This window comes from Corvus hawaiiensis, chromosome 21, assembly GCF_020740725.1.
Source record: "Corvus hawaiiensis isolate bCorHaw1 chromosome 21, bCorHaw1.pri.cur, whole genome shotgun sequence".
Taxonomy (NCBI): domain Eukaryota; kingdom Metazoa; phylum Chordata; class Aves; order Passeriformes; family Corvidae; genus Corvus; species Corvus hawaiiensis.
The window spans coordinates 89,496-115,055 of NC_063233.1; the positions used below are offsets into that span (position 1 = coordinate 89,496).

At 38.4% G+C, this 25,560-nt stretch overlaps 1 protein-coding gene across 9 annotated transcripts in view; it reads right to left on the reverse strand.

Moving 5' to 3' along the window:
- Window positions 1–376: 376 nt before the first annotated feature.
- The window catches only part of RALGPS1 (Ral GEF with PH domain and SH3 binding motif 1), an 86,367-nt gene continuing 61,183 nt past the window's right edge, over window positions 377–25,560 (reverse strand). For 6 of the 9 annotated variants that reach the window (XM_048325829.1, XM_048325828.1, XM_048325823.1 and 3 more), the window contains 9 exons: window positions 15,850–15,976; window positions 15,158–15,309; window positions 13,915–13,966; window positions 13,560–13,640; window positions 11,341–11,446; window positions 10,187–10,279; window positions 9,907–10,012; window positions 8,795–8,886; window positions 377–891 (listed from right to left, as the gene is read on the reverse strand). In XM_048325829.1, the coding sequence (XP_048181786.1) occupies window positions 826–891; window positions 8,795–8,886; window positions 9,907–10,012; window positions 10,187–10,279; window positions 11,341–11,446; window positions 13,560–13,640; window positions 13,915–13,966; window positions 15,158–15,309; window positions 15,850–15,976 (875 nt within the window). In that variant the 3' untranslated portion in view covers window positions 377–825. Of the gene's footprint in view, window positions 892–5,627; window positions 8,406–8,794; window positions 8,887–9,906; window positions 10,013–10,186; window positions 10,280–11,340; window positions 11,447–13,559; window positions 13,641–13,914; window positions 13,967–15,157; window positions 15,310–15,849; window positions 15,977–25,560 lie in introns of those variants that run through there. The other 3 variants (XM_048325824.1, XM_048325830.1, XM_048325831.1) reach the window with 3 other exon arrangements.

Sequence of the window (25,560 nt, forward strand, 5' to 3'; positions counted from 1 at the left end):
ATGCGGAAAAGACTCCACTACTGGAATAAGTAGTAAAGTGGGTATGTTTATTCCGGCGCTAGTACGCATGTGGAACAATTCCTCCAAAGTCATACGTGCCGGCAGCTGCGTTCAGCTTGGTATATATCGGGTTACAAACTCCGTATTAATTAAGTTTCCTAATACGCATATACATATTCATTACCTAACCCCGCCCTGTATTATAATGAGCCCTGAAGACATTTACATCCGCGTTGCGCTGGTCGTGGGCAGGGGTCTCCGGGATGAAGTAAAGGGTCTTCCTCATCCTGAACTTTTCACCTTGCTTCCCTGCGCGTGCTCTTTATGTCCCTGGCCCAAGTCCAAACTTCAAGGCTGGTTTTAGTTAATTTTAGGTTCGAAAACAGGATGTTTGGTCAAGATTCCTTCCCTTTATCTATAGTCTTATGTCTTCTCATTCTGCTTTGGTGGGCACAGTAAGTGTTGAGTAAGCTGTATGCATTGTTTTTAACAAACAGCTTCTTAGCAAATCATTTAACCTCTGCTTCCCCCTCCTCCCCCTGATTCAGTTTACAGGAGTCCTGTCTACTTTTAGAGACAGACGTGATAGCTGAATCATTTCTACAATAAAATCCAAAGTTGGCATTCGTAGGAATTCTGTGGTGGGATTTTCTTTTCTAGTCTCAAAGGCCGTAAATTACACACTTTTGTTCTATTTATTGAGATCCCAGACATAGAGTGTCTTTAGTGCTGGGGAGAACACAGGATTAAAATACTTATTGCAATGAAATGCTTTAAATTTCATTATTACATTTCAAATTGTAGCATACCCAAGACAGTTCTCTTTCAGAGCCAAAGCTGTGTATCTCCAAAGGGATGTATCCGTGATAAGAGGTATGTCACACCAATTTCCTGCAAAGACATGTAATCGCTGTTATTAGGCACTTCCCAAACATGTGCAAATATCTGTATCAAATAGTGGACTGAGGCTTCAACCACCGTATGTAGACCAAATAATTTTTTTCATTTTGAAAGTCTCTTTCCTAGATACATTGATCCAGTTCACAAATCAAATGCATTTACTCATTTACTCTTGTGCAGTATGGAAAAAGGCTGCTGTCTTAAATTTCTGCCAAATGTAAACTTGTGTGGAAATCATTTGAATGTGATCTTTAAATGATATCCTCTGTCTTGCCACAAAACAGGTAGTGCTCCACTTTCCCTGCTTATAACTGAAGTTCAACTTTTTAGCTTACAGTACAATTTGAGATAGCCATGTAATGTCAACATACACGCAATAATGTATCAGAAAAATTAACATCATCTATACAATTCATAGATATTTTATCCTCTTGCAAATCCAAACTGGATTTGTCTGCTTTATGAACTACTTAGACAGAAAAACTCTCCCTTTCTCTTACTAGGACTTGAGGGGAAGAAGATAGCTAGTGGGGTAGAGGCCTCAGCAACCAGGACCCCGTGCCTCAGTACTGTCGCAAGTCAAGCAGGGCTGACCACAGCCAGGGTCAGCTTCCTTCCTCCCTGCAATCTGAGACCACCCAGCAAGTCTGTGGGATGAGACAGGTTTAAAGCTGAGAGCAGGGAACTGCAGAGCATAACAAATCCAGTGGCTGCAGGGTACCAAGGGGACAATGCTGGACCGCAACCGAGGCCACCTGCAGTCAGGGCCTGAACTACAGGGTCTGTCAGACCTAAGCCTGCTAGGGCAGAGCTCAGGCAGGGGCTGAGGGCCCAGAACGGAGCTTAAATGGGCTCCTGAGCCCATGATGGGGTGGCAGGTGGGCTGGTCAGGATCATCAGTACCCACAGGGCCCTGAAAAAATGCTTTTAAAAGGTACTTCCTTTTTAACTGAGGTACAAGAACTCAACATACATGCTTATAGACCAGATACTTAGGGAAAAAAACCCCACCAAAACTGCATCAACCCCATGACAAACCAAAAAATTATTAGGAAATGTCTTTCACTTTAAGACTGCACATTTACTTTCATAAACCTGTTCCAAAATGCCAGAGCTGCATCAATTTGCCCTGGAGACTATGGATTTTCCAGAGGGCTTCTGCTCATGCCTGGAGTACTCTTCTTTTCTAAAGTAACTGTAAAGTAACACCTCATAGATGGAAGTGACTCCACACTTCCATACTCACCTTTGATTTCCTGTTTCTGCACTGAAATCTCCTAGCCCCTATCATAATGTCAGAAGATTACGAAGATGAAGAGTGGGAGTCAGAAAGAGGTGTGTCTCTCAGTCTAACTATGACTCAGTAGAAATAACTAGCAGAAGCACCTATGTCATTGTCAATTAGATGTCATACTGATACGTTTCTCTTTCCTGGCACAGCTTTCCTTAGCGGCTGTTGTTAATTAACTAGAGTGAGGGGAATGTTTAGCCACATTAAAAAACATCCTGAAGTACAGTGACAAGTTTCCAGTGTTTCTGTGGAAACAGAGAGTTCACTGTTTGTTCACATTCTGTTTATTCTGTCTAGTAAATAGTAAAAGAAACAATGAAGTTCAGAGAGGTAAGAAGGGAGACTAAAGGGTTCACTTCAAGACACAAAGGACTCATTTGGCCCATTCACCTTAAAGCATAGGCAAGGAAAAATAAAAACATCAACAACACCCACCCACACCACCACCTTAAGACCCTTTCTTCTCTGGTTCCCCCTTTTCTCAGTCCAAAAAGTCAGCAAATTTAGAAAAGTTTTAAATTCAAACACAATCATCAGTTGGTGATCTCAAACGCCTACACCCCTCATAGTGCATACCAAGGCTGGCAGCTCCATGTAAGCCTAGCAGTGAATTGTGTTCACGGTCTATGTGTGCCCCCCATCACCTCTCCTTTCCATAAATATATACGGGGGCGGGGAAGCCAGTAAAAACTCACAGCAGGATTTGAAGATCAAGTCTCCTCAGCAGTTAAAAATGTACAGCCTTGGAGGCTGGTAGGTGAAGTAAAAACTACTCCCTGGCCCTCCCCCAGCTGTTGAAAGAATTAAAACAATTGCACTGCTAAACAATGCAGACAGGACTAGATGGACTTCCAAGTATGCTGTACTTGAATGCAACAAAGAGCATCTTGTAATCTAAAAGGAATTGTTGCTTGGTGGGTTTTTTTGAAACCTTCACCTTCTGCACCAGCTAGTTGCCCTTTCTCTTGCTTTCTATTTTTTTGTCTGTTTGTCCATGAGAGAGTATGACATTACCTTCAACAAGACAAGACGTATATTCATTGTGTTCATGTCTGGTTCGATTTTATAGTTTTGTACTATTACAAGAAACGGTAACCATTTACTACAACTATCTTCCAGTGTTTCCAAGTGTTCTAGGGTGTTCCTTTGTGTTCACAAATTGTATTTTTATTTTATTGTGACAGTGGTATCATTAAAAAATTGTATGTAAAATAATTTATCTAGCTGGTTGTTTGCTATTTTTATTCTGCAGAATTTGATGGACTTTTCTCTATATCTATACTAGAACAAATCTATTTGTTTTCTGAACTTGCTTGTTTGCTTTATATTCAGTTACATCACGCTTGCAAAGCCAAAACATGGATCATCTGAAGCAAGTAATCATTTGCAACACTTCTCCCACCACAGTCTATTCTTCCTGGAAGCTGATTTCTGGCAGAGAGAACATGGCTACAGACAAAGTCCAGAAATACAAAGGATACTTCCTCCAGTTCATTACTACAAAGTCCAGAAATACAAAGGATATTTCCTCCAGTTCATTACTATCTGCACTTCCTTGTGGACCACTGTGTTTTAGTTGATGCAAAATGGGTGTTTCCATCCTTCCTAATATAATTATCTGAGATGCTCTTACATCTGGGGTCTACTGAGACCCGTACACGTTGACTTTTTTTTTCCCCTTTAAACATGCTCCAAGATATTGTGTATTTTCCGGATTTGATAGACAAATCTCCAGAGTAATAGATCAGAGCTATGGAAATACCACAATCATTAATGATTTCAGAAGAAAAACGAATGCAGTATGCTAGTGCCATCCCTTGCACACCTAGCACAGCCTTGCATCCAGAGTAGGGACAAAGTTATTTAATTTTTCATTCTGTTTTTACTCTTCCAGGTTACAAGACAAGATGCTTGGATATAATGAGCATTTAATGAGCTCTTCACTACTTTGGGTGTTGTATGACAAAAGCACATTACCTTATAGTGAAATACAGCAATGCAGAAAGCAGTCCTCTCTCCCCCCTGCAATTTGATTCCATAACAGTGTCAACCTGGGATATTGTGATTGTTGGTTTTCCTTCCTAACATGCTCACTTTGTTTATTTTCTATCTTGTTACCTATGGGAAGGAGGAGAATTCCAGTCAATTTTCCCATTTTAACTGATGCTATTAGTGAAAAGAACCACTTGATAGAAATGAGAGACACTTACAGATCCTTCCTTTATAAAATATTTACAATGCTTTCCTCTTCAGCTGTAGAAGTAACTTTTTTTATATTAGCTTGTTTTGCTCTCATCTTCACATTAATTTTTCACTCAGACAATTCTCATTTTCACATGTAATTTTTCTCTGAGGCAACTGCTCATGAAATTACGTTTCTGCAGAAATTAAAGGACCTTCATTGCCACTCATAATCTGGAGCCTATTTACCTTGCATAAGAAATAAAACATGGTTTTAGCTGCATCACATAGTCCAATTCCCCTGCCATAAGCAGGGACATCTTCAACCAGGTTGCTCAGAGCCCTTCTACCTGACCTTGAACACTTCCAGGGATGGGGCATCCACCGCCTCTCTGCTCAAACCAGTGTTTCATTACCCTCACTGCAAAAAATGTCTTCCATGTATCTAGTCTGAATCAACCTTCCTTTAGTTTTAAACTATTATCCCTTCTCCTATCACTACAGGCCCTACTAAAAAAATCTGTCCCCATCTCTTCTGTAATCCCCTTTAAGTACTGAAAGACGGCAATAACGTCTCCTTGGCACATTTTCTTCTCCAGGCTAAACAATTCCATCTGTCTCAGCCTTTCCTCATAAGAGGTGCTCCAGCTCTCTGATTATTTTTGTGGCCCTTTTCTGGACCCACTGCAACAGGTTCATGTCTTTCCTGTACCAAGGACTCGAGAGCTGGATGAAGCACTCCACATTGGGTCTCACAAGAGCTGAGTGGAGGGGCAGAATCACCTCTGTCACCCGCTGCCCACACTGCTTTTGATGCAGCCCAGAATATATCCAGCCTCTCATCCACCAGCACCTGAGTCCTCAGCAGACTTGCTCTTGATGTGTTCATTAGAAATATGTCAGCCCCAGCCACTCATCAAGCTTGTCCAGGCCCCTCTGGATGGCCCCAGTCTTCAACTGTGGCAACTGCACCACTCAGCTTGGTGTCATCTGCAAACCTGCTGAGTTAAATCTTAAGTGCAAAGAAATTTAAGTTTCTCTCTACTTCTTTGGACTTTCCAAATCTCACTTGAAAAAGCTGCAAATTTGGAGGCTTTTTCAATTTTATCCTAGAAATGTTGATTCTGTTGTATTTATGCTACTAAATGGCTAGATACTATGCTCTATAAAGTCTGTTCAACTGTATTATCATTCATTCACAAATAAAACATGCATGCTGCCTTTGAGCTAAAACATTCCTAACGTACCTCTACTGTTCTTTTTCGGAATATTTTATTGTCAACAGCATACATACCCTGCACATTTTTAAACTTACAACCAAATGCAATTACTGTTGTAGTAAACAAACTTTTTTTTTACATTAAAGTATTTAATTAGCAAAACAATCATTATTATCAATGTAACAAACTGAAAAATGCAGCAACTTGATACAAGACTGAGGTAACAAAATACTTTGCCAAAAATCTAGATTCCGACACCAGAGTCCTTACAGGTGAGACAGTTCACAAGAATTATAGAAAGAATCCTTTACACAAAGGGCATGCAGTGGACTGCTGGAAAATACAGCCAAAAATAGTGCAACAGTTTCCACACAAAACAAACCAAAATGTTGAAATTGGTTAACATTATAATGTGACAAGTCAGTCTCAATTTGAAAACTAGTTTCTTTGCCTCCTTTTAGTGCTATTTGGAAAAACATGCATTTTGGCACTGAATTTCATCAAAATTGCACATTTAATAAACTAATAATATTACCTACAGTTTTTATATCTTCACAATTCTGAAAACAGTAATTTTGACATAATGTTTACTTTTACATAGCGATTGCAGTTATTCTCTTTGATGGAGGAAAACTTGTATGGTTTGTGATATTTTTTGTGAAAATGCTGTAACAATCAGTAGTAACAGGCAATACATTGTATTTCAATAGCAGCGTTCAATTAACCATAGAAGTCCCAGATAATAGCAAGTGGTACCAAATGGCATCATAACACGTCTAATCAGCAGCTATGAACTGTTTAATACTTAAAGACTAATTTAAAATTGGTTTAAGATGTTTTACTAGTATTCTTACACTGCCATCAATCTGAATTTCTCAATACTGTGCAGCAATTTCACAATTGTGCTATACTGAAAAGATGTTTAATCTCATTGATGACTAATCACAGAAGTCCATAGGTGGAGAATAATTCAGACTATATCATAGTCTAACAGTCTGAAGTCATTTACTGGTGACTGGTTACCACATTCAAAAGCTTCTACACCATCTCTAATGGTGTTAGATGCTCTGCCCTTGCAGAAAATGATGCTTTTCCTAGTTCAAAGTTCTCTTAAGTTAGCAAAAAAAGAGAAAAATGTTATAAATATATTTTGCATTACCACTCTTTTCACACAGTTCCTCAGTTATCAAATAAACTTTGTCAACTTGACATACACTTTCCCATGTCCCAGGATCTAAATGCAGTTGTCACCAGGAACTGTTTTTTTTGAAAAGCTGGTATGTATTAGGCTTTCAGGATTGTAACTGAAAAACTCTTAAAAGAACAAAAAATTTACTTTTGACCTCCATTTAACAATACAGGTATTCTTTCCTCCTTTGTTAGAGAAGTCTCAAAATAAAAATGTAGAAAATCACGGAAGTCCACAGAATACATACTGCTAATGCCAGGGAGCTTGTTCTAGTAGAGGCTCTGTTAACTTAAACTGACTTCCACAGTGTTCCCTGGTCTGTAGAGGCTGACTTGTCAATTTTTCCTCTACACGATCTTAGGAAAGTCAGAAGAGGTTTTCTGGTGATTGATGAAGTCTGAATATTGATGCCATATGGCAAGAGTTACAAACAGAAAAAGTAATGAATTTAACATATAAACAGAAAAAGATTCTGACTGCAGGAGTGCCAGGGCACAGCAGGAATACAGCATAGAGAGAGTTCTTTCAGAGGAGAAGGCCCAGTTACACTTTTTTTGTTTGATTGTTTGTTCTCTGGATGTTGGTGTGGAGGCTTCTTTGTACTTGCTCCACTGTTAGACAGTCTTTCACTGCCATCATGATTTTATAATAGCAATACCATCTACCAGTACTAATGACCCGAAGTTGCAACATATACATGTCATCCACAGAAAGAACAGAAACAATGATATGAAATAATTTTGAGGAGCCAGGAACATGTGATACGTAACACCTAATTACCTGCTTCCCTGTACTAAGGGATTTGAAATGAACAACATTCAGACTGAACCAAAACACCAAATTTATAAGCAACTATGTCACTGGTAAAAGAATGAAAGACAAACTTCAGCACAACGTAAATTGAAACAGCCTTAAATCCATTACCAGGGTGTTCCTGAGTGAAATAGCTGAATGAAAAAGAAAACCAACTGTCCTCTGCCAAAATACATTTTTCCCAAATAGCTCAAATATAAAGAGCAGAATTGTCCAGAGATTTAATAGAAAATTTGAGGCAGCCACATTGCCAAGCAACTCAGTGCACTTAGATTATAAAAATGTTGTTCCACAATTTTCTATTCTAATCGACACTTTGGAGCAAGTTAACACTGTCAATCATTCTGTGCATTAGAAAGAATTGAAACCCAACATGGGCCAAATATTCTTCAGTCACACAAAGCAGCTTAACAATAAAAAGAACCATTTAAAAAAGAATAGGCAGAAGATATGATGCTCAGTTTGTGGTCAAATATCAGTTCATGCAGTCTCTGACCACAAATAGTTGAGGGCTCTAGAATCCTGCAGGAGTCAGGATTAAGCTTCTGTCCATCTAACTTGTCTGATTTCACTCAGTGCATGAGACTTTATCTGGTCCTAGGGACAACATTCACTTTCTGCTTTTAAAAGCTGTGTCAGAATCACTTTCAAGTTAATAGGAAAGTGCTGAAACATCTGTGGCTGGCTCATGTCAGGAAAACCATTCTCCTCTTCCTCCTTAGAGAACAATAACCTGTTTCTTCAGTTTGGCACTTGAAGTCACACCAGGTAGGAGAGGAAATTATTCGAATGACATTAGATTAGCAGGTACCTGGAAGAGATTGTAAATTACTCATAGAATCATTACATTTAGGAAAGATCTCTAAGATCATCGAGTCCATCCTAGTATGCTTGCTTTCATTTTCCATGAAACAGTCCCTTCTGAAGAAGAGATGAGGTTATCTTGCTTGAAGCAACTAAGAGTAGAGGTTATACGCTCTTAAGGTTACCAAACCAATAGCTAGACCTGCACAAAACCTGATTTGATGGGAATTCTCTAATTTCAAATAATTTTTCTTTCTCCTATTGAAAAAATGGATGAGGAATTATGTCTGTCCCTACAAGAATTTGTGTGCACACAGATTGAAAGAGAAATCTTTTCTAGTAAGGATTTTCTGGAAAACAGGAAAAAGTCGGTAGAAATAGTTTTCATAACCTTACCTGAGGCTTGTTGCTTTTGCACGCATCATCCAAGTGTTTATGCCATAATATTGCATGAAACCTTGAACCAGTCTGAAACTTGTAAACATTGCCTACAAAAACAAGAAAATGAAAGACTCTGAATTTGCAGACAGACATGTAGTTTCAAAGGACTCTGATTTCTGTGCAGAAGCCGAAGTCCTGAAGTAAACTCTTAAATTCATTTGCACCTCAAATGCTCAAACATCATGCTGCTAATATAACAGAGCCCATGTGAGGCATGTTACCCAGCAATCGCTGGGGGAAGCAAGTATGAGAACATATGTGGCCTCATAGGCAGAAAGGCCAAATTACAGCCACAGAAAAGACCAGGTAGGTCAGATCTAATTTAATCCTGGCTTTCTTCTCATCGAGGCTTCTGATAAAGTTTTTCGTATCTGTAAACTTAGTTTTCTTCAATGTCCTAGTGCAAATTGTTTCCTGCAATCAAATATTTTACGCATTTTAGTTAACACCCAAAAGATGCACTGCACACAGTAGATGCAGCTCCATATCCAGCACCAAAGCTGAAAACATGAAAAGTGAAGAAAGCCTCAAGAATCTGTAAGCAACCACTCAAAGTGCAAAGTAACTCCAGGAGTTTTCTTATCTTTTGAAGTTTTAATCAAGGGAAAAGAGTTATGGCACTGCAAAATTAATTATTAAAAAGCATTTAATAATTACTTAGCAGACTTATTTTGGTAAATGGTTTGATATTTTAATTGGCCTCAGTGTTAAGTCAGGATTTGATACTAACTGATTTTAAGGAAGCTATTCAGAGACTTGGAGATCAATGCATGGAAACTCATGGACATATTGAAATTTCATTGGTTGGGGAATTTCTGCAAAACTTACAGTAACTGTCAAAATAAAGCACTCCCTCTGTAGGCACCACAGAAGCACCACAGCATATTGTAGAAATACGCTCAATTTAATTTGTACCTTCCCTTGAAAATTCTGTATTGAAGATCTTCCTCTTCAGTCCTTTATGAGTGCCACTGCAAGTTCTATAATTTACAAGCTCATTAATAGATATTAATCTGCTTCCTGTCACAGAAATGTAATGCAGACATTGTCCATCTTGCAATATCTACCTTTGTCAGGGTTATTTAGCTGGAAAATATCAGGATGCTCTGGGTCGTCAGGCAGTGCCACCATCCAGCCCACAATGGAGACTTTTTTCCCAGGTGTAGATTTATACTGGAAAAGACAGACAAGTCAGTCATAGCTGAGACTGTAGCAGAGATTAACTTTTGACTGTAAAAGTTGTGCAGAAATATGGCTTAGCCTGGAACAGAAAGTACACTTTGGATGCCCTTCCAGATCTACTTACGAGTATTTAGTTTCTGTTTTTAGAATAAATTTAAAGCTTACATGTTTTCTTTCAGTGCCTCTTAAAGCTTTTGCTCCGAAGTACAGAAGAGTTGATCCTGAAAGCGTAACCCAGTATCTAGTCCACGAGGAGAGCTGAATGAAAAAGGAAAAAAATTAGGAAAAACTCTGCATATCTCTGACATTTCAAAAATCTATTCACAGGCAAGTCCAGGTGCTACCAAAGTTAATTTCCGAAGCAAGGAATGGAGATACAGAGTGTCTCCTGGTGTAAATCAGCCCAGCGACCTAAATTTTGATGGCTGGCTGTGAATACAATCCTACTTAGTTGGCTATCTCATAAAAGTGTCAGTACTGATTGTTTCAGAGTAGAATAGTGTGTTGCCTTCTGCTGGACAGATCTTAGACTTTTGATAAAAAAAAATTATTGAGTTGAGAACTCTGCAATTCTTCAGATCTTTTAGCTCCAAACTAAACTGGGTTGCATGTGAAATACATCAATCAACTCTACAGGAAACAAAGAAATTACCAAATGCATAGGACTAGAACCATGTGAAACCCATGAATTCAGGTTACCTATGAATTGCCATGACTTTGGTGCTATGGGTGGCTGCCCTGCAGCCTTTTCATTTTAATGAGATACCACAAAAGCACCAAAATATATTGTAGAAATATGTTCAATTGAATTTGCACCCTCCCTTGAAAATTCTATATTGAAGATCTCCCTCTTCAGTCTTTTATGAGTGCCACTGCAAGTTCTGTAATCTACAAACTTGTTAAAAGTTATTAATCTACCTCCTGTCACAGAAATGTAATGCAGACATTATCCATCCTGCAATATCTACCTTTGTCAGGGTTATTTAGCTGGAAAGTATCAGGATGCTCTGGGTCATCAGGCAGTGCCACAAGATTTATTTCTGCCCTCACAACACTGCTTGCTGGTTACACAATTGCTTCACTCCTGCTCTGCTGTTACAGCTAGAAACGTGACTTGCAAATGCAGGGAGAAGCAAAACCGCTGTAGATCAAATGACACACAAATGTTACAACCTTGTTATAACTTTGATCAGAAGATTACAATTGATAAAACCGTTGTTTCATGTGGTATCAAGCTGCAGGTTTAATGTAATCCTGAAAATTAAAACAGCCACTAATGAATTACGATCATAGGAATAATTATAGTTAGAATCACTTACAGTAGGTTTCTTGCCTTCTTTGAGCAGTGTCTTTCTTCTTAAAGGCCCTTCCATGGTGATGACTCCTGTGGAACCACCTGCTGTGCAGCTACACGTGCCCGTTGGGCTGGAGAGACAAAGCATTCCTCTATTGTATTTGAGCAGACAAATAAGGACGGTAAGTAAGCAATATAATTTAGCTCTAAAGATATCTATCCTGCACTGCTTTACGTATACTGTATCATCTGAAATGTGACTCTAGAATATGTATTTTCCTAACCTAGCTATCAAATAGGAACCAGGATCTTTCAAAAATAGCAAATCAACAAAAGGTTCTAGTCTGGGGGCTTAGACATGAAAAAACAAAACAGAATAAATACTGAAACCCAAAGTCAAAGTGAAAACAGGCAATTTTCTTTTTTATTCCAGTAAATTACAGAAATTATCTGAATTTCTGGAAATTTGTGGCTTACAATTTTGGCAATAAGAGCTCCCACAAATGTTATTTTAAGTTTAATGAAAATACCTTGCCTAATTGGAAAAGAGTTGGGAAAACTATATAAAAATGCTAAATAATTTATTGTACAGAGATCACAATAGTTTTTCCTTTTCCAGAATGAACAAAAAACTTCCAACATACAACAGTGAGAAAGAGATACAAGTGATAGAGCCCACGTGCAAGCAAAGTTAGAAATGCAAACAGCCATTAAAAACGTCTCAACCAAATACTGATTGGTAGGTTATCTGCTGCTAACTTCTCTTCATTCCCATGTGATCACAACCCTGATGTTCTGATATGGACCGAGAAGGTTTATCAGCGCCAACGAAATCATGTCTAATAATGACTACGAGGAAAAGGACGTGCATGATCTACCTCTCAGTTGTGAAAGGAACACTATTCTGTCTACAAACGAGTACGAACTCATTCTGGTGCCAAGTGACATGCACAACCACATCTAGAGAAGAAAAGCTCTTCCAACTGGCAGGTGCATCTTCTTCCATTGCATGCACCTGCCTGGTCTCTGCTAATGTGCATTCTTGCCAATTCTGTATTTGACAGAGGCAGTAGAAGGTTTCAGAAAAGGAAGAATGACCACAAGCATTAGAATTACTTGACAGTGGATAAACATAAGAAATGTATTTTAGGGAATAATTCTTCTTTGTGGATTTAATAGGCTTTTCACATTTTTATCTTCTTACATTTTATATTTCTAGCTTGTGTATGTTTTTTAAACAGATCTACCATGGTCGTGTTAAAAAACTATTTTCCCGGAGCAGGTACAATAGCTTAAATACTGTTCCAAAATGTATTCCTTTATGAATTTATAAAGTATGCATTTTTACTCCTGTCTAACCTCTAGCTTGTACTGCTATCAGACGTTACTAGCAGGTAAAGCAGCTGTAATTACATTTATACATTATATCAATACTTCTACAATGGCTGAAGCAAACTAATTTAAACCAAATAAAATCTGACTGGATTTAAATGGCAACTAAATCACAGTATTTGCAGAATACTGAGTCAGGGCCCTATTTTCTTAACTGTTCAAACATAAGTCATCACTTGCTAGCATCACAGAATTTATCAAGTTCAGGTTAGGTATATATGCAAGGAATGATTTTTATCCCTCAAACGATATAAAATTTTCTGTGTCACCTCTCTGTGGTCTGTAAATGGATTACCTGCTTCTGGAAAGTCCATGTCTTAGTGACTAGCAACACTGTGAGTGCCTGCAACATATGGTTTGCATATGTTCCCTCTCTTACTTGAGGTCCAAGGTAATACCCTTTTACTGAACAAAATCAACACACCATACTATAGCTCTCTGACACAAACAGATGTTATGGGTAGCTGTCCTGTAAATCAGGAAATAGATTGTGGGAAAGGGTCAAGAAGGTATCCTTCTAATATCATTACTTGTCACAGGAGTCAAAGATGGCCTTCATGACAAACCTGCTTCTGTAAAGGTTTCATAAAACCCTAAGTAAAGACTAGTTTTCTGCAAAATGGAAGCCAGACATCATTAGTTAAATCAATAACTAAACTGAATTTCATCTGAATAGGCCATAACCCTGCTTTATCATTAGCAGAAGTTTTTACAAGCAGGAAGGGGAGACTTTGTGAATTGTTACGGTCATATGAGGATATTTGGACACAAAATACATTACACTAGGAAAGCATAAAGACCCAAATTGAAGTTTAGCACCATACAATGAAAGAGGTAGACCCTGAACTGTACCTGTAGACACAGCTTCGACTCCTAGGAGAATTTCGGATTGGTACCCTCCAGTTAGGCCCCAGCGTGGCATATAAACGACCCCTGTTTGTGAATGCAAACATCTGGTGAGGGCAATTCTAGTTTGAGACTTCAACAGTTAGGGTTTGGTACACATGACAGAGATAGCTCCCAATCTTTTCAGGTCCAATACCTTTACAGTGCTTTATTTCAAAATGTTTGCCACTTTTTCCCTAACTAATCAATAATTTGATAAAAATAACTATTGATTTAGGGCTTACCTATGTTAGGGATCATTTTTGAATTTCTTAGCTAAGTCTGTAGAGTGCTCAGTGAGTGTACATGAAGACTAACTCACCTTTCAAGCCCTGACGGCAGCTCCTCACTAAATTCTGAGCTTTCACTGCTATCTAGAAAGAGAGTAGTACAGAGAAGGAGTAAGAAAACCACCCATGGGAAAATACAAAGCCAATGTATGTGGATCACCAGAATACTCTTTTATATAGTACTGTGGACACCATTTACTCAAATCATGTTTTGAAGTAGAAGTGTTTAGAGTTCATGGTAAAATCTTTAGTTGGAAGAGGCTTACATGAGCCACTTCATTTATAGTATCTCACTCTTAACTCACGTTACTGCTGTGTTTTAATACCATTACTTTAATTTTCATCATGCTTTTACTTCAGAAGCTGAGCACTTCAGGAACATAAAATCCAGCTCCTTTGTAAGACAGTATTTGTACCACAATATCCATAAGTCGACTGAAGTTATTAGATATGGTATCACAGTTCATTTTCAAGACGCAAACACAACTCTAATAAAGGATATGTCAGCAGTATGCTGCTGCTAGCAGTTATTAAAAATACATATGATGGTATTCGTAACTAAAGTTCCCATTTCTCCTCCAAGACCATCACCAATTTGTCCCTCCTTTTGTGGCATAACTATTTGGCTCACAGCTTTAATTTGCCCAGGACTGATCTTCTAATGCTCTGTTTTAACACAGTGAGCTGTGCCTGTATTTCCAGAAGTGCAAAGATCATCTCAGTGTCTAACTCTCATCCAAGTAATGTGCTATCTTTCACAGTCAATTTCCTATTCTAGAAATAGTCCTAGTCTCTTAAAAGGTGGCTTTGTCTTGCTTAGAACACATATTCTTGATCACTTTTTTGATATTATAATAATTGTTTTATTAATTATAATACCATATTGTGTTCTTTTTACGTTTCTTTTTAATTCTCAGAGAGTACAGCCAAACAATTCTCCCATCTTCTAAAATATATAGTTAAAATCAAAGTTTTCTTTGTGTAAATGTAGCTTTTAAAATATATATCCGCTTTTCCCCTTGTGAAAGCTGACAAACACTTTGTGTCACATACCGAGCATCTACAAAACCAATCTTCCTTCATGCCACTTTTACCAAAAGCATCAGTGGATAACTGAGGAAAGCTGAGGTAACGTTGACCAGGTAGCAGTTCTGATCTACTTTCTTCCATGAAAACAATCAGTCTTTGCATGGGAACTAATGATCTTCCTAATTCCCTACTTTTTCAGACATCTGTGAGTCTGCAGCGCCCTGGGACAGGAGCAGGGGACGGTACCTATGGAGAGGCCGTTGGCCAGGCGCGTGCTGGGCGCGTGGCCCCGCGCTGGGCTGTGGCACTCCAGGACGCTGTCATCCAGCAGGTGCCGCGGCCGCTCCGTGGGAAACGTGGCGCTTTTGCTCTCCACGACGCTCAACTGACACATCATACTGCAACATGGAAGAAGAGAAGAACATGAAATCCCTCTTACGTCATCTAACAGCCACCCTTGGCTCACATTATTACCACTCAGCCTCTGCCTCATCAGCAGGCAATTATACACTACCACTTACTGTACATATGCTCCTTTACTACCTAAACAAGTTACAGATTTTACTTCTCTTTGTCAGTAACAGTTATTAAATTTCTGCAGCTGGGAAGTTGTAAATGTTTTGACTCCTCTCCATACAAAACCTGAACACCCTTGGTGGCAGCAAAAGCAGAAACCCAGGAAAAGGAGACACACCAGGAATCCACAGACCAAAGCGGATAAGCAGCTTTCAAGTATTGCCAATGCCTGGCACTAGCAGAGGATAGAGTCAGCAAAAGTAACAAAAGTGTCAAGAGAAAACCGAGAGAACACATAGTAAAGCCTGAAACACTCTTGCAATACAAGAAATGGGAAGGACAGATACTACCATGTTCTGCTGCTATCTTACATCTTTATGACACATGTAACTGCCTGAGCATGAGACACTGGCATCACGCACTTGTTTCCCAGGCTGTGACTCTTCCGGTGCCTTGGTACAGGAGGTGTAGATAGACTTGCTGCTACTGAGGCATCAGGACACGTGGGTCTCCTGCTGAATTTCATAATTGCTGACAGGTCAGATGGACCTAAAAGACAGAGATTATTTAACACTGAACTGATGCAAATCCCAGAAATTTCATTGGCTGGTGTGTTTAGGCACTGATTAAAATGGATTTTTACAGATAACCAAAAGGCACCATTTCTGAAGCACTGTTTCTTGCACATTAGGGTTACACCATCCATTTTTGTTACAAATTCATCTTCATAATCTTGAACTCCCTGGAAGTAATTTTTAAAACGGTTTTGCTCATACTTTTACCAATGAACTCCAAAAACTCTTGGCATCCTTAAAACAGCTGGATGTGCCAAAGTGTAATATGCAGAGCCATAAAGTCAGTTTGTACTTCAGGTGTGAACAGGAACGTTCACACGTGTTTTGAATTTTGTTCACAGCTTCATGTTGAGAATAAACTGTAAACAATCTGCTCATAGTGACTCACAGCTTGAGCATGTAAGAGAAAGCAGGGGCTTTTCATATACCTAATGGCCAGACAGATGCATTACTTCTCAAACATCTATGAGCTCTAGAGATGTTTCACTGCAATCATTCTTCCTCTCAATTTACAGATTTTATGAGGCCTCAAAGAAAACATGGACAAACTGGTTTTGTTCCAGCTCTTTGATGCTGTTTGCAAAAAGCAGGCAGTGAACTTTGCAACACAGTGGAAAACAAGGCCTACCATCATCCTCAGTAAATGCCAAGCTATTCTTGGCTTCACAGGAAACAATTGAGATTTCACTTTTAAACATCTAGCTGTGGCATTGGTGCTTGTGATGAGAGTGGGAACAGTGGCCATGAAAGTCGCCATCTGCCCCACATCCTTCTCCTTGGGACAGTCCAGGCACCAGCAGAACAGACCTCCGTCTACATTACAAGAATCACTTCCTGGAGGCTCCAGCAACCTCAGCTTAGTCAGCTTCTGGACTCTAACCAAAACGCACCCGCTAAGAGGTTGACACAAGAAGAAACTTTGTGATGTGAAAGGCCATGTACAATCATCATCAGAATCTTTACAAAAGGTGTCTGGCATCAAGTAAGTAATAAACTGAAACAGAAAAAAACCTCAAAACCAATCCAAAACATCAACATTCCACTGCACAGTTTGACAACAGGATGTGAACATGAACTTTTAACAGAAAAAGTTAAAGTCTGAGAGACAAGACTTCCCAGGGAAGTGGTCATGGCAGCAAGCCTGTCAGAGTACAAGGTGAGTCTGGATAACACTCTTAGTGACATAGTTTGATGTAGCCCTGCAAGGAGCAGGAAGTTGGACTCAATGACCCTTGTGAGTCTCTCCCTACTTGAGACATTGTTTTTCTATTTGTTATATAGGCTACTCTCTCTATCCTGAAGCACAGAAGGTATCAACTTCCTCTGCCTTGAACTGAGGATTCATGAGACACAAGAAGAAATAGGAGAAGCAGTAATGAGTTTGTCCCAGTAAGAGCCAAAAAAACCCCAAACCAAATAAATGCAAGATGCTTTACTGTCCATACTCACTCTGCAATATAGACTTACATCAAGTTGTATGAAACACAAAAATGAATTCCAAATTTCTTGTATTTTTATTTTCCCATAGCCTAGACTCTAGAATTTCACTGTGAGCTGGGTTGTAACTAGGAAATACTACAAAGGGTTTTTTCCCTAGCAGTAAGTGGAAAGATTTAATCCACAGAGTGTTCTCCACATTTGAGCAAACAGCCCATTATGCTGCTTAATTAATAATGAAGGGAGCCCCAAGACAAGCAAAAAGACAAAACAACTTTTAGCAATACAGAGAGGAGGGACAAGTTTGTTAGAGGAATCATCAGTAGTATTATTCATCAGATCATCAATTTAGAAGGAGAACAAAGACACAACCGTTTTTAAGCCTGTTTTCTTCCTCATTCATATATACCATCAGGACAGCATTTTTGCCTGCCTGTCTTTGCTACCATCACACAATTGAGAATTTGTGAAATACAACAGTCATAGCATCAGTCACCGGCATATGCAGCTTCAGAGAAGGTCTTATACTTAATGGCCACATGCAGTTTTTAAAAATGCACTTTCAGTTGTTGCTTCATCCAGAGATTCACCCAGAGACACACATCTGGGAGGTTGGAGACTGCCGAGTACAATGTTCTTGCTGCACATACAACTAAAATCTTGATGCATTTCGGCTGTAACACAACACTGGAAGCTTCTTCCCTAAAACCAAAGCAGTTCATCTTCCATTTCTGCCATGGAGGTGAAGCACAAATTAGGACAGAAAAAGTATGACTATGAGCGCAATTATGTTTTGCCTAGTTTAATGTAAAAACTGTATGGATTCATGTTTCACCATTAGGCCTGAAAAATCTTATCTGCTGCATTAGTAGCAAGAATATACATTTCACTAAAGTCTTTCACCACAGGTTTTCATTACAAAGTAAAATTTATGCAGACACAAAACAAATGCATTCAGAATTTCAGAAATAATTTTAAGTTCTTTAGTTTGAAAACCTCCAGTTCTTCCGATGGACTAGGTTCCCAAAAAAAGGAGTTTGCGCTACAAGCTCTGTTTGTAGTGCCTTTCCATCAGATACTTTTCAATTTGTTAACAGAAAAATACTTAGGACTATTGAGGTGGTTATTACCTGCTAAGAAGCCTAAAATATAGTGGAACTGAAATCCAGTACAAAGATAGGGGCAGCTAAAAGAAAATTTCCCTGAAAATTATGAGCATTTATCAGCAAGTTTCACCTGAAATTTAGCATAAACTTCAGTGTTAATGTGCCCACTCTGAAGCTTGTCCCTTAATCTGGCTGCAGGATTTGTTCATTTTTATATTGCTTCCTGCTGTGTCATTCAGGTCTTTCTGGTGCCACTTCTCAATCCTGATTTACATTAAGTTTTTTTCAAGTGGACGACATTAAATTCTTTTAAATTCACTGAATGCTACTGAAGTATTATTTTTAACAAGCTACTGAAACCACAGCCTGTGAAAGAGTAGCAATCTTAAGGCACAGCTCTAAAGGATTATCAGTGCAGTACAGTGCTTTTTCACACAGACACTGCGCCACATGTAAAAATAACTGTTAAATATTGTAACACATAATAGTTTAGAAGTTTAAGTTTCTCACTGTGGAGAAGCAGAGACCTGAAAGCAGTTCGATTAACTTCATTCCAAAACATTGATACGCAACAAAATAAAAGCATGAGACTGCGCCAAAATTACTTTATCAGAAAGAACAGCAAAATAACAAGTCCAATGCTGACACAATCAAGCCATTACAAAACCAGAGTTGGCTGGATTTGACTCCAGGTAGGCTCAAATGTTACTATCAAAACCTACCAAGATTAAGAGGTATTATCTAGCAAGAAAAAACAGTTAAGAGACTTTTCACTCTACGCTCCCTTTTTTTCTCCCTTCCTTTAGAGAGCATGGACTGAAATTTACACTAATATGATTGCAACATGAAACTATTTAAAGACTGATCATTATAAAGATGGTAATTGCTTGATTTCAGCAAGAGCTTTTATTACCTGGACAGCTTCAGAACAGAAAAAGTTTGTTAAACCGCCCCCCTACCCCTGAAACAAATGATGCAGTATGTCTAAAAGGACTCCACATCTCAGATTGTAATATAATATTAGGGAATGTTATGAATAATATGAAAATAATATTAGGGAATAAAATTTCAGTTCACATAAAAATATTGCCAGGCTTAAGGTGTGATGTGTCAAGGGTGACAGAATTTGTGGAAATAGGTGTAAGAGTCTTACAACTTAAGACAACAGTCCAGCTTGGCTTCCTTGCTATTACATATGGCAATCACAATTGCTTGCACCAGTCCTGTGGAAGAAGAAAATGGACCTGGGTTGACAGACCACTGGAACAGGCTGCCTAGAGAGCCTGTGGAATTTCCTCCACTGGAGGTATTCCAGAGCCATCTGGACACAATCCTGTGCCATGTGCTGTAGGATGACCCTACCTGAGCAGGGAGCTTGGACTAGATGACCCACTGTGGTCTCTTCCAACTATGCCGTGATTTTGTGACTTTTTCAAATTCCTAGTTAGGTGTCTTTAGTGAAGATCCCAATGGCAGAAAACAGAATGCTTTGTGGGATCAGATGAAAACAGAAATAGCAACTGTGCAGGTATCATTATGTCTGGAGTGACCATTTTCAATGTAATTCTGCATCCTCCTCATCTCCAAGGCAAGAGAAGGAAATCTATATACAGTTTAGCTCTGTTAGCTCTGTGCTAAGGTAAAAAGAATTTGAACTCAAACACCTTTACAAAGTCTTTGCATCTGCTCTGCTGCCAAATGTCTATGAAGAAGAACGGTGAAGTTTATAGAGCTCTCCTCAGCCAACTACACTCAGTTCAGCAAGAAATCTGGGGTGCAGTGAGTGTCAGCAAGAGTTATGGGGCAGAGGGCAGATGACCTCATTTCTGTAAAGGAGTAAGAGACAAAGAGAGCCCATGCCAAGAAGGATGCCAAAGAGGGTAAGCAGTGAGATACTGATGAAAACTGCACAGACCAAGGGATGTTTATGGACATACCAGACTGCTGAGCAATTAGCTGGGGAAGTTATGCCTGATACTGCTGATAACAAAATTCCAATATTTAAATTCATTTGGGATTGAGTTATTTTGCCCCTTTTTCCAATAAGTGAAGTCATCTGCTACTGCTAACTCTTGTCTTTACTCTTCTGGCTCCACTCCTAGTGCATACTGTTACCATGATTGCTATTCTGTTATTTTGTCTTTCATGGAGACAAAGCACTATTAGCAGGATTTTCCAGTCAGCTGGCATGAACAAGGGTTAGTTTGGTTTTCATTATTTCTCAGCATCATTTTCAAGATTATGCTGACATGCACAGGAATGAGGTATAAAAATATTAAAATGTTATTAAAAATTTGTTTGCATTAGGGAACGTGAGACAACTTCATCAGAGCGAGCCGAGTGCTGTTCAGAGATCTGTGGCAAGAACATTTGGAAAAGTTTACACATATCCCAAAGGATCTCACTGTTTTTTCCTTTGCATAATTTTTCCATGAATAATCCTTCAAATGTTATAAATGAATGTTACTTTTGCAATCCTTCAGTAAAACATGTGAACATTTACAGTCCCCAGAGCTTTTAAAAAAAGCAACAGGGTGAGGGAGTTACAGGTCACAATTTTTCTCCACTAAAAACCTATCAATAAACCAGTACTAGATATGCAAACTAAAAATTTAAAATGAGTTGCATATTATATGACGAAGAACTGAGTGATTTTTCAGGAAGGCAGAACAGTCTCAACTATTCATTATTTTTTGGTGAGCAGTTAAGAAGTAAATCAGATACTTACCAGCTCTGTTTCTAAAACTTAATAAAGACATTCCAAGCCACAGACTCTCTAGTTAAATCTCCACTGTAAATTTTTACTACTCTGTTTTCATTGTAACCAGTGTATGATAATTAAAACTTTCAAAGAGAAAGACCTACTTACAAAACACACAATAAATAACTTTAGATGAATTTTGTGCATAGAATCAAGAATGACAGAAAAAATTACATCTAGAATAATGGCTATTGTAAAAGAACAGTTTTAATTTTCAGAGTATTGCTTTACAATTCAACAAAAGCCTACTAATGCATACAACATGTAAGAGACATGTACGTTACGGCTGCTTCTAAGACAAGAGCAAACTAAAAACAAGAATCTGAGTCCTTGACTGCACCTCCCCATACTCCTACAAGCTCCCCAAAAGCTGTCACTCCCACACACACACACACACACACACACACACACACACACACACACACACACACACACACACACTTCTGACTGCACAGTAAGCACACTTGAGTGTATTTCCTTCAAATGCTTCCTGGACAGAAGTGATATTTTCAATTTCAAGTGTCACTTTTATGGAATCACTAATTGCCAGCATTTGTGTTACTTACTCTGTACCAGTGGAATGCACAAAATCCAGACTTACACTTCAGCAAAAATGCTGAAGTTTTTGCAGTTGGATCTGCAAGGCACTATATGGGCTTGGGTGACATCTAGATTGGCAATGAAGACATAGCCATCATGAGAGTATAGCTGCAGGGAAACTCTGAAGTTTGGGTTCAACCAAACACATTAACCAATCCATCAAAAAACCCCCCAACTTTTAAAAGAAACTATTTCAGGTGACAGCTGTGAAAAGAGTCAAAACCAAACAACCAAAGCCAACTGAACCTCCAAAAAACAAGGCAGGAAAGCCCTTTGTCCTCTGGCTGGTTTATATTTGTAACATTCCTCAGGATGATAGCTTGGCAGTTAAAATAAGCATCAATGAACTGGGACATTAGACTTGTTTGGTAAGGAAGTCACAGAAAGTAATAGAAAGCAATAAAGTTAAAAACTGAGCACAGTCATTCTCTCTCTGGAAACTTTGTTTTGATAGAATATTTTTCTACTATTTTTGTGAAGCTTTGGTATGTTAAGAAAAAAAACACAGTACACTAATTCCAGCTGGATTTAGTGGTCGATAACATGTCAAATCCACAGATTTGTCTGGTATTGATTTGTTTCAAAAATATTCCAGTGAGTTGTAAAAGTTTCTCAGGAAAGTATCACAGAGGAAGGGACTGGAAACCAAAGAGTAAAGTTTTCTGAACAGTCTGTAAATTTATGTGAAGAAAACTTAGTTCTTCCATTTCTACCTTAAGTCCTGTGTAAAAAAAGCAGACATAGTACACATGAAGCAATGACCAAGAACTTGCACAAGGATTAGACAATCCTCATTTCCACAGAATGACTGGCTGCTAAAGCACTTAACACAAACTATTTATTAGTTGCCAAAGCAACCAGTAAAACAAATGGCAAAACTAAATGTCAAACTCAGTGTTTACATGGAAAATGATGGTGTGGGGTTTTTTTTATTCTAAAATGCTGAACTGCTGTAGAGATATCACTAATGTAGTATAGCTACTTCAGAGGGTTACAAATGTACAAACATCCCCAGTCTTTCTTCCTTCTGTTTCTACATTTTAAACTCCTATATATCACATACTCTACATCCAATAATTGGCCTCTTCTAATTAATTAAAATATATATTCTAAGTTCTTTATGAGCTAGGTCTCAAAGCTGAATGGACTTGACACAATGGGCTGAATTTTACCCCAGAAACAAAGAAGAGAATATATCTGTTTCAGATTAATTACTCCACTTTCCTGGTATGATGGTAACAAAACCTCTGGTCTAATTATTCTCCTCTCAAGAATTACACCAAGACCTACTTGGGGAGAAAAAAAAAAAAAGAAGAAAAAAAAGAAGAAAAAAAAAAAGAAAAAAAAAGGAGGGGGTGAGGGTCCATCCCTGACTACTGCGTAACAATGTCAGGAACCAGACACCAATGGAAGTTGATAGCCCCAAAATCAGGGCTACTCACAGCACAGGCCTGGCTGTTGCTAAAATTGAATGCTAGATGTTAACTTTAATGAAGGGGTTCATTAAAAATCACAGAATTGTTGAGAACAGTCTTTGAGTCACTTGGTATTAGATATCATTTTCTGGATATGGTAATTATTTTAACATTATTTTAACTTTTTATATAGCTTTTCAAGACAGAACAAATATGCTATATTTCAGAGAATGAGTAAAACCACTTTCTATATTCTGATTAGCACTGCACCCTGAACTTTTCCAAATAACATGATGAGAAAGGACATACATAACAGAACATTTCTCTACTGAGCTACACGATGTGCGAATTCTGAGAAACGTCAGTTGCTTAGAAGGCTTACATTTACCATATATTGCATTAAATCTTTTCCTTTGTTCTGGGAAAATGTATTGAGTTATACCTTCCAAAACAACCCAACAGCCATACCATAAATGACAAGCACCTTTCAGCCAACACTGCAGGAACACAGATGTCTTTTACAGCTAATTCAACTGGAAACTGTGAACAGTTAGCATACTATAAGCTCTCCAGCTACATTCTCTCTCTCTCTCAAACCACAGCAAGGCAGAATGAACAGACTTAAGTTGCTGCCAAGGAAGCTGTGTGAATCACACTGTTCCTGAAAGCATTCAACTAAACTGCTTAAAGCTCCTTCTTAAATGCTACTTGCGATAGACAAGAATCTCTGCAGCATTATGGAAGACATGAAATCTTCCTGTGAAAGCACTATTCACAGTTATATATGCATTTGGTAATTAAATGAGACCCTCTTAGCCACTAATATACAAAACATAGCTTGTTGTGAGACAGTCCCTTTAATCAGATGCCTGCCTCCTGTGTTTGAATTTACTGGAAAACTAGTTGGCAAAAAGAAGTGGAAAATGGACACATGGTTTTCTCCAGCATTTTGCAAATAGAAATGCTGGAGGATTTAACTGTTTCTATTGAGCCTCACACTCATAAAGATACTTCAAGGGGAAAAAAAGAAACCCACAATGTCCCTGGCTAGAGTAAACTGTTAATATTCTTTTGAAAGATAGAAAACTGGGTAGAAGATAAATTCACAGTGCTGGCAAGTAAAATCCATTTCCACCATCCACACATTCAATTGTATTTTAGAACACAAAGATGACACTATTCCCTGCACTTAATCCCATTATAGGCTTTGGAATTATTACCAATGACATTGAGCTTTTTTCCTGTCTCTGGAAACACACACTGATCTTTAAGGAGGCAGCATGTCACAGGCAGAACTAGACTTACTGCTATTAGTAATGTATTAACTTTTGGACTATCGAGACAACTGAACTGATGACTGACCTTATGGGCTAAGAACCTTTATTTTAACTTAAAATCACTATTATCAGACTCCTATGCCTTATACTATTGACATTACACTACTGCTCAAAGTATTTTGAGATCATCTATTATCATAGTATCTTACCGACTGCAAAGGACTTCCTCCTGGCACACAATGTCTGAAGTGGAATTAATGTCAAGCTATAATTTGAATCCAAATAAAATTGACAGCAATACCTGCAAATGTGCTATTTTTAATCTTCCATGTTCAAATATCTGATTACTGATATCAGAGTATTTTAGTTCAGAATTATTCAAGACTAACATATGGCTATACTCCTATTTATTACTGTTGTGAAATAAACAGTAAGTTATTGCCTTCATGCTTAGTTAAATTTAAATTTGAATTCATGCTAACTTACTTAATGAACCTTCACCAGGAATAAAATTTTCAGTAAGATTTATTTTCAGTAAAATGTACTGGATTCCATTTAGTAGCATTTTTGCAGCCACACAGGTGCAGCTCACTGAAAAATTCCTGTGGGTATTACAAAATTCTGATGGCATTCATTGTCTAACTGGCAGTAAGTGAAAACTCTCTAGCTGAGCAAGAAATACAGCAGTCCACAAATGGGTCAAGCTTTCAAAGGAAATACTAACAGAAGAATGGAGCAATAGGAATGACTCAGCACTTGGTTTCTAGTCATCACACTAATTCTCACTCTGAAAAAAGCAATCTTACAGAGCACTTAGGGGTACTGAAGATTCAAAAAGGAAAATTACCCTCCTAATACTGCCAGATACTATAGGATCACATATTCAATGAAGTAGGTACTCCTCAATGTAGTCCCAACCATTTTTTGTGGACTCCAGCTGAGCTCACTGCAGTATCATGCTG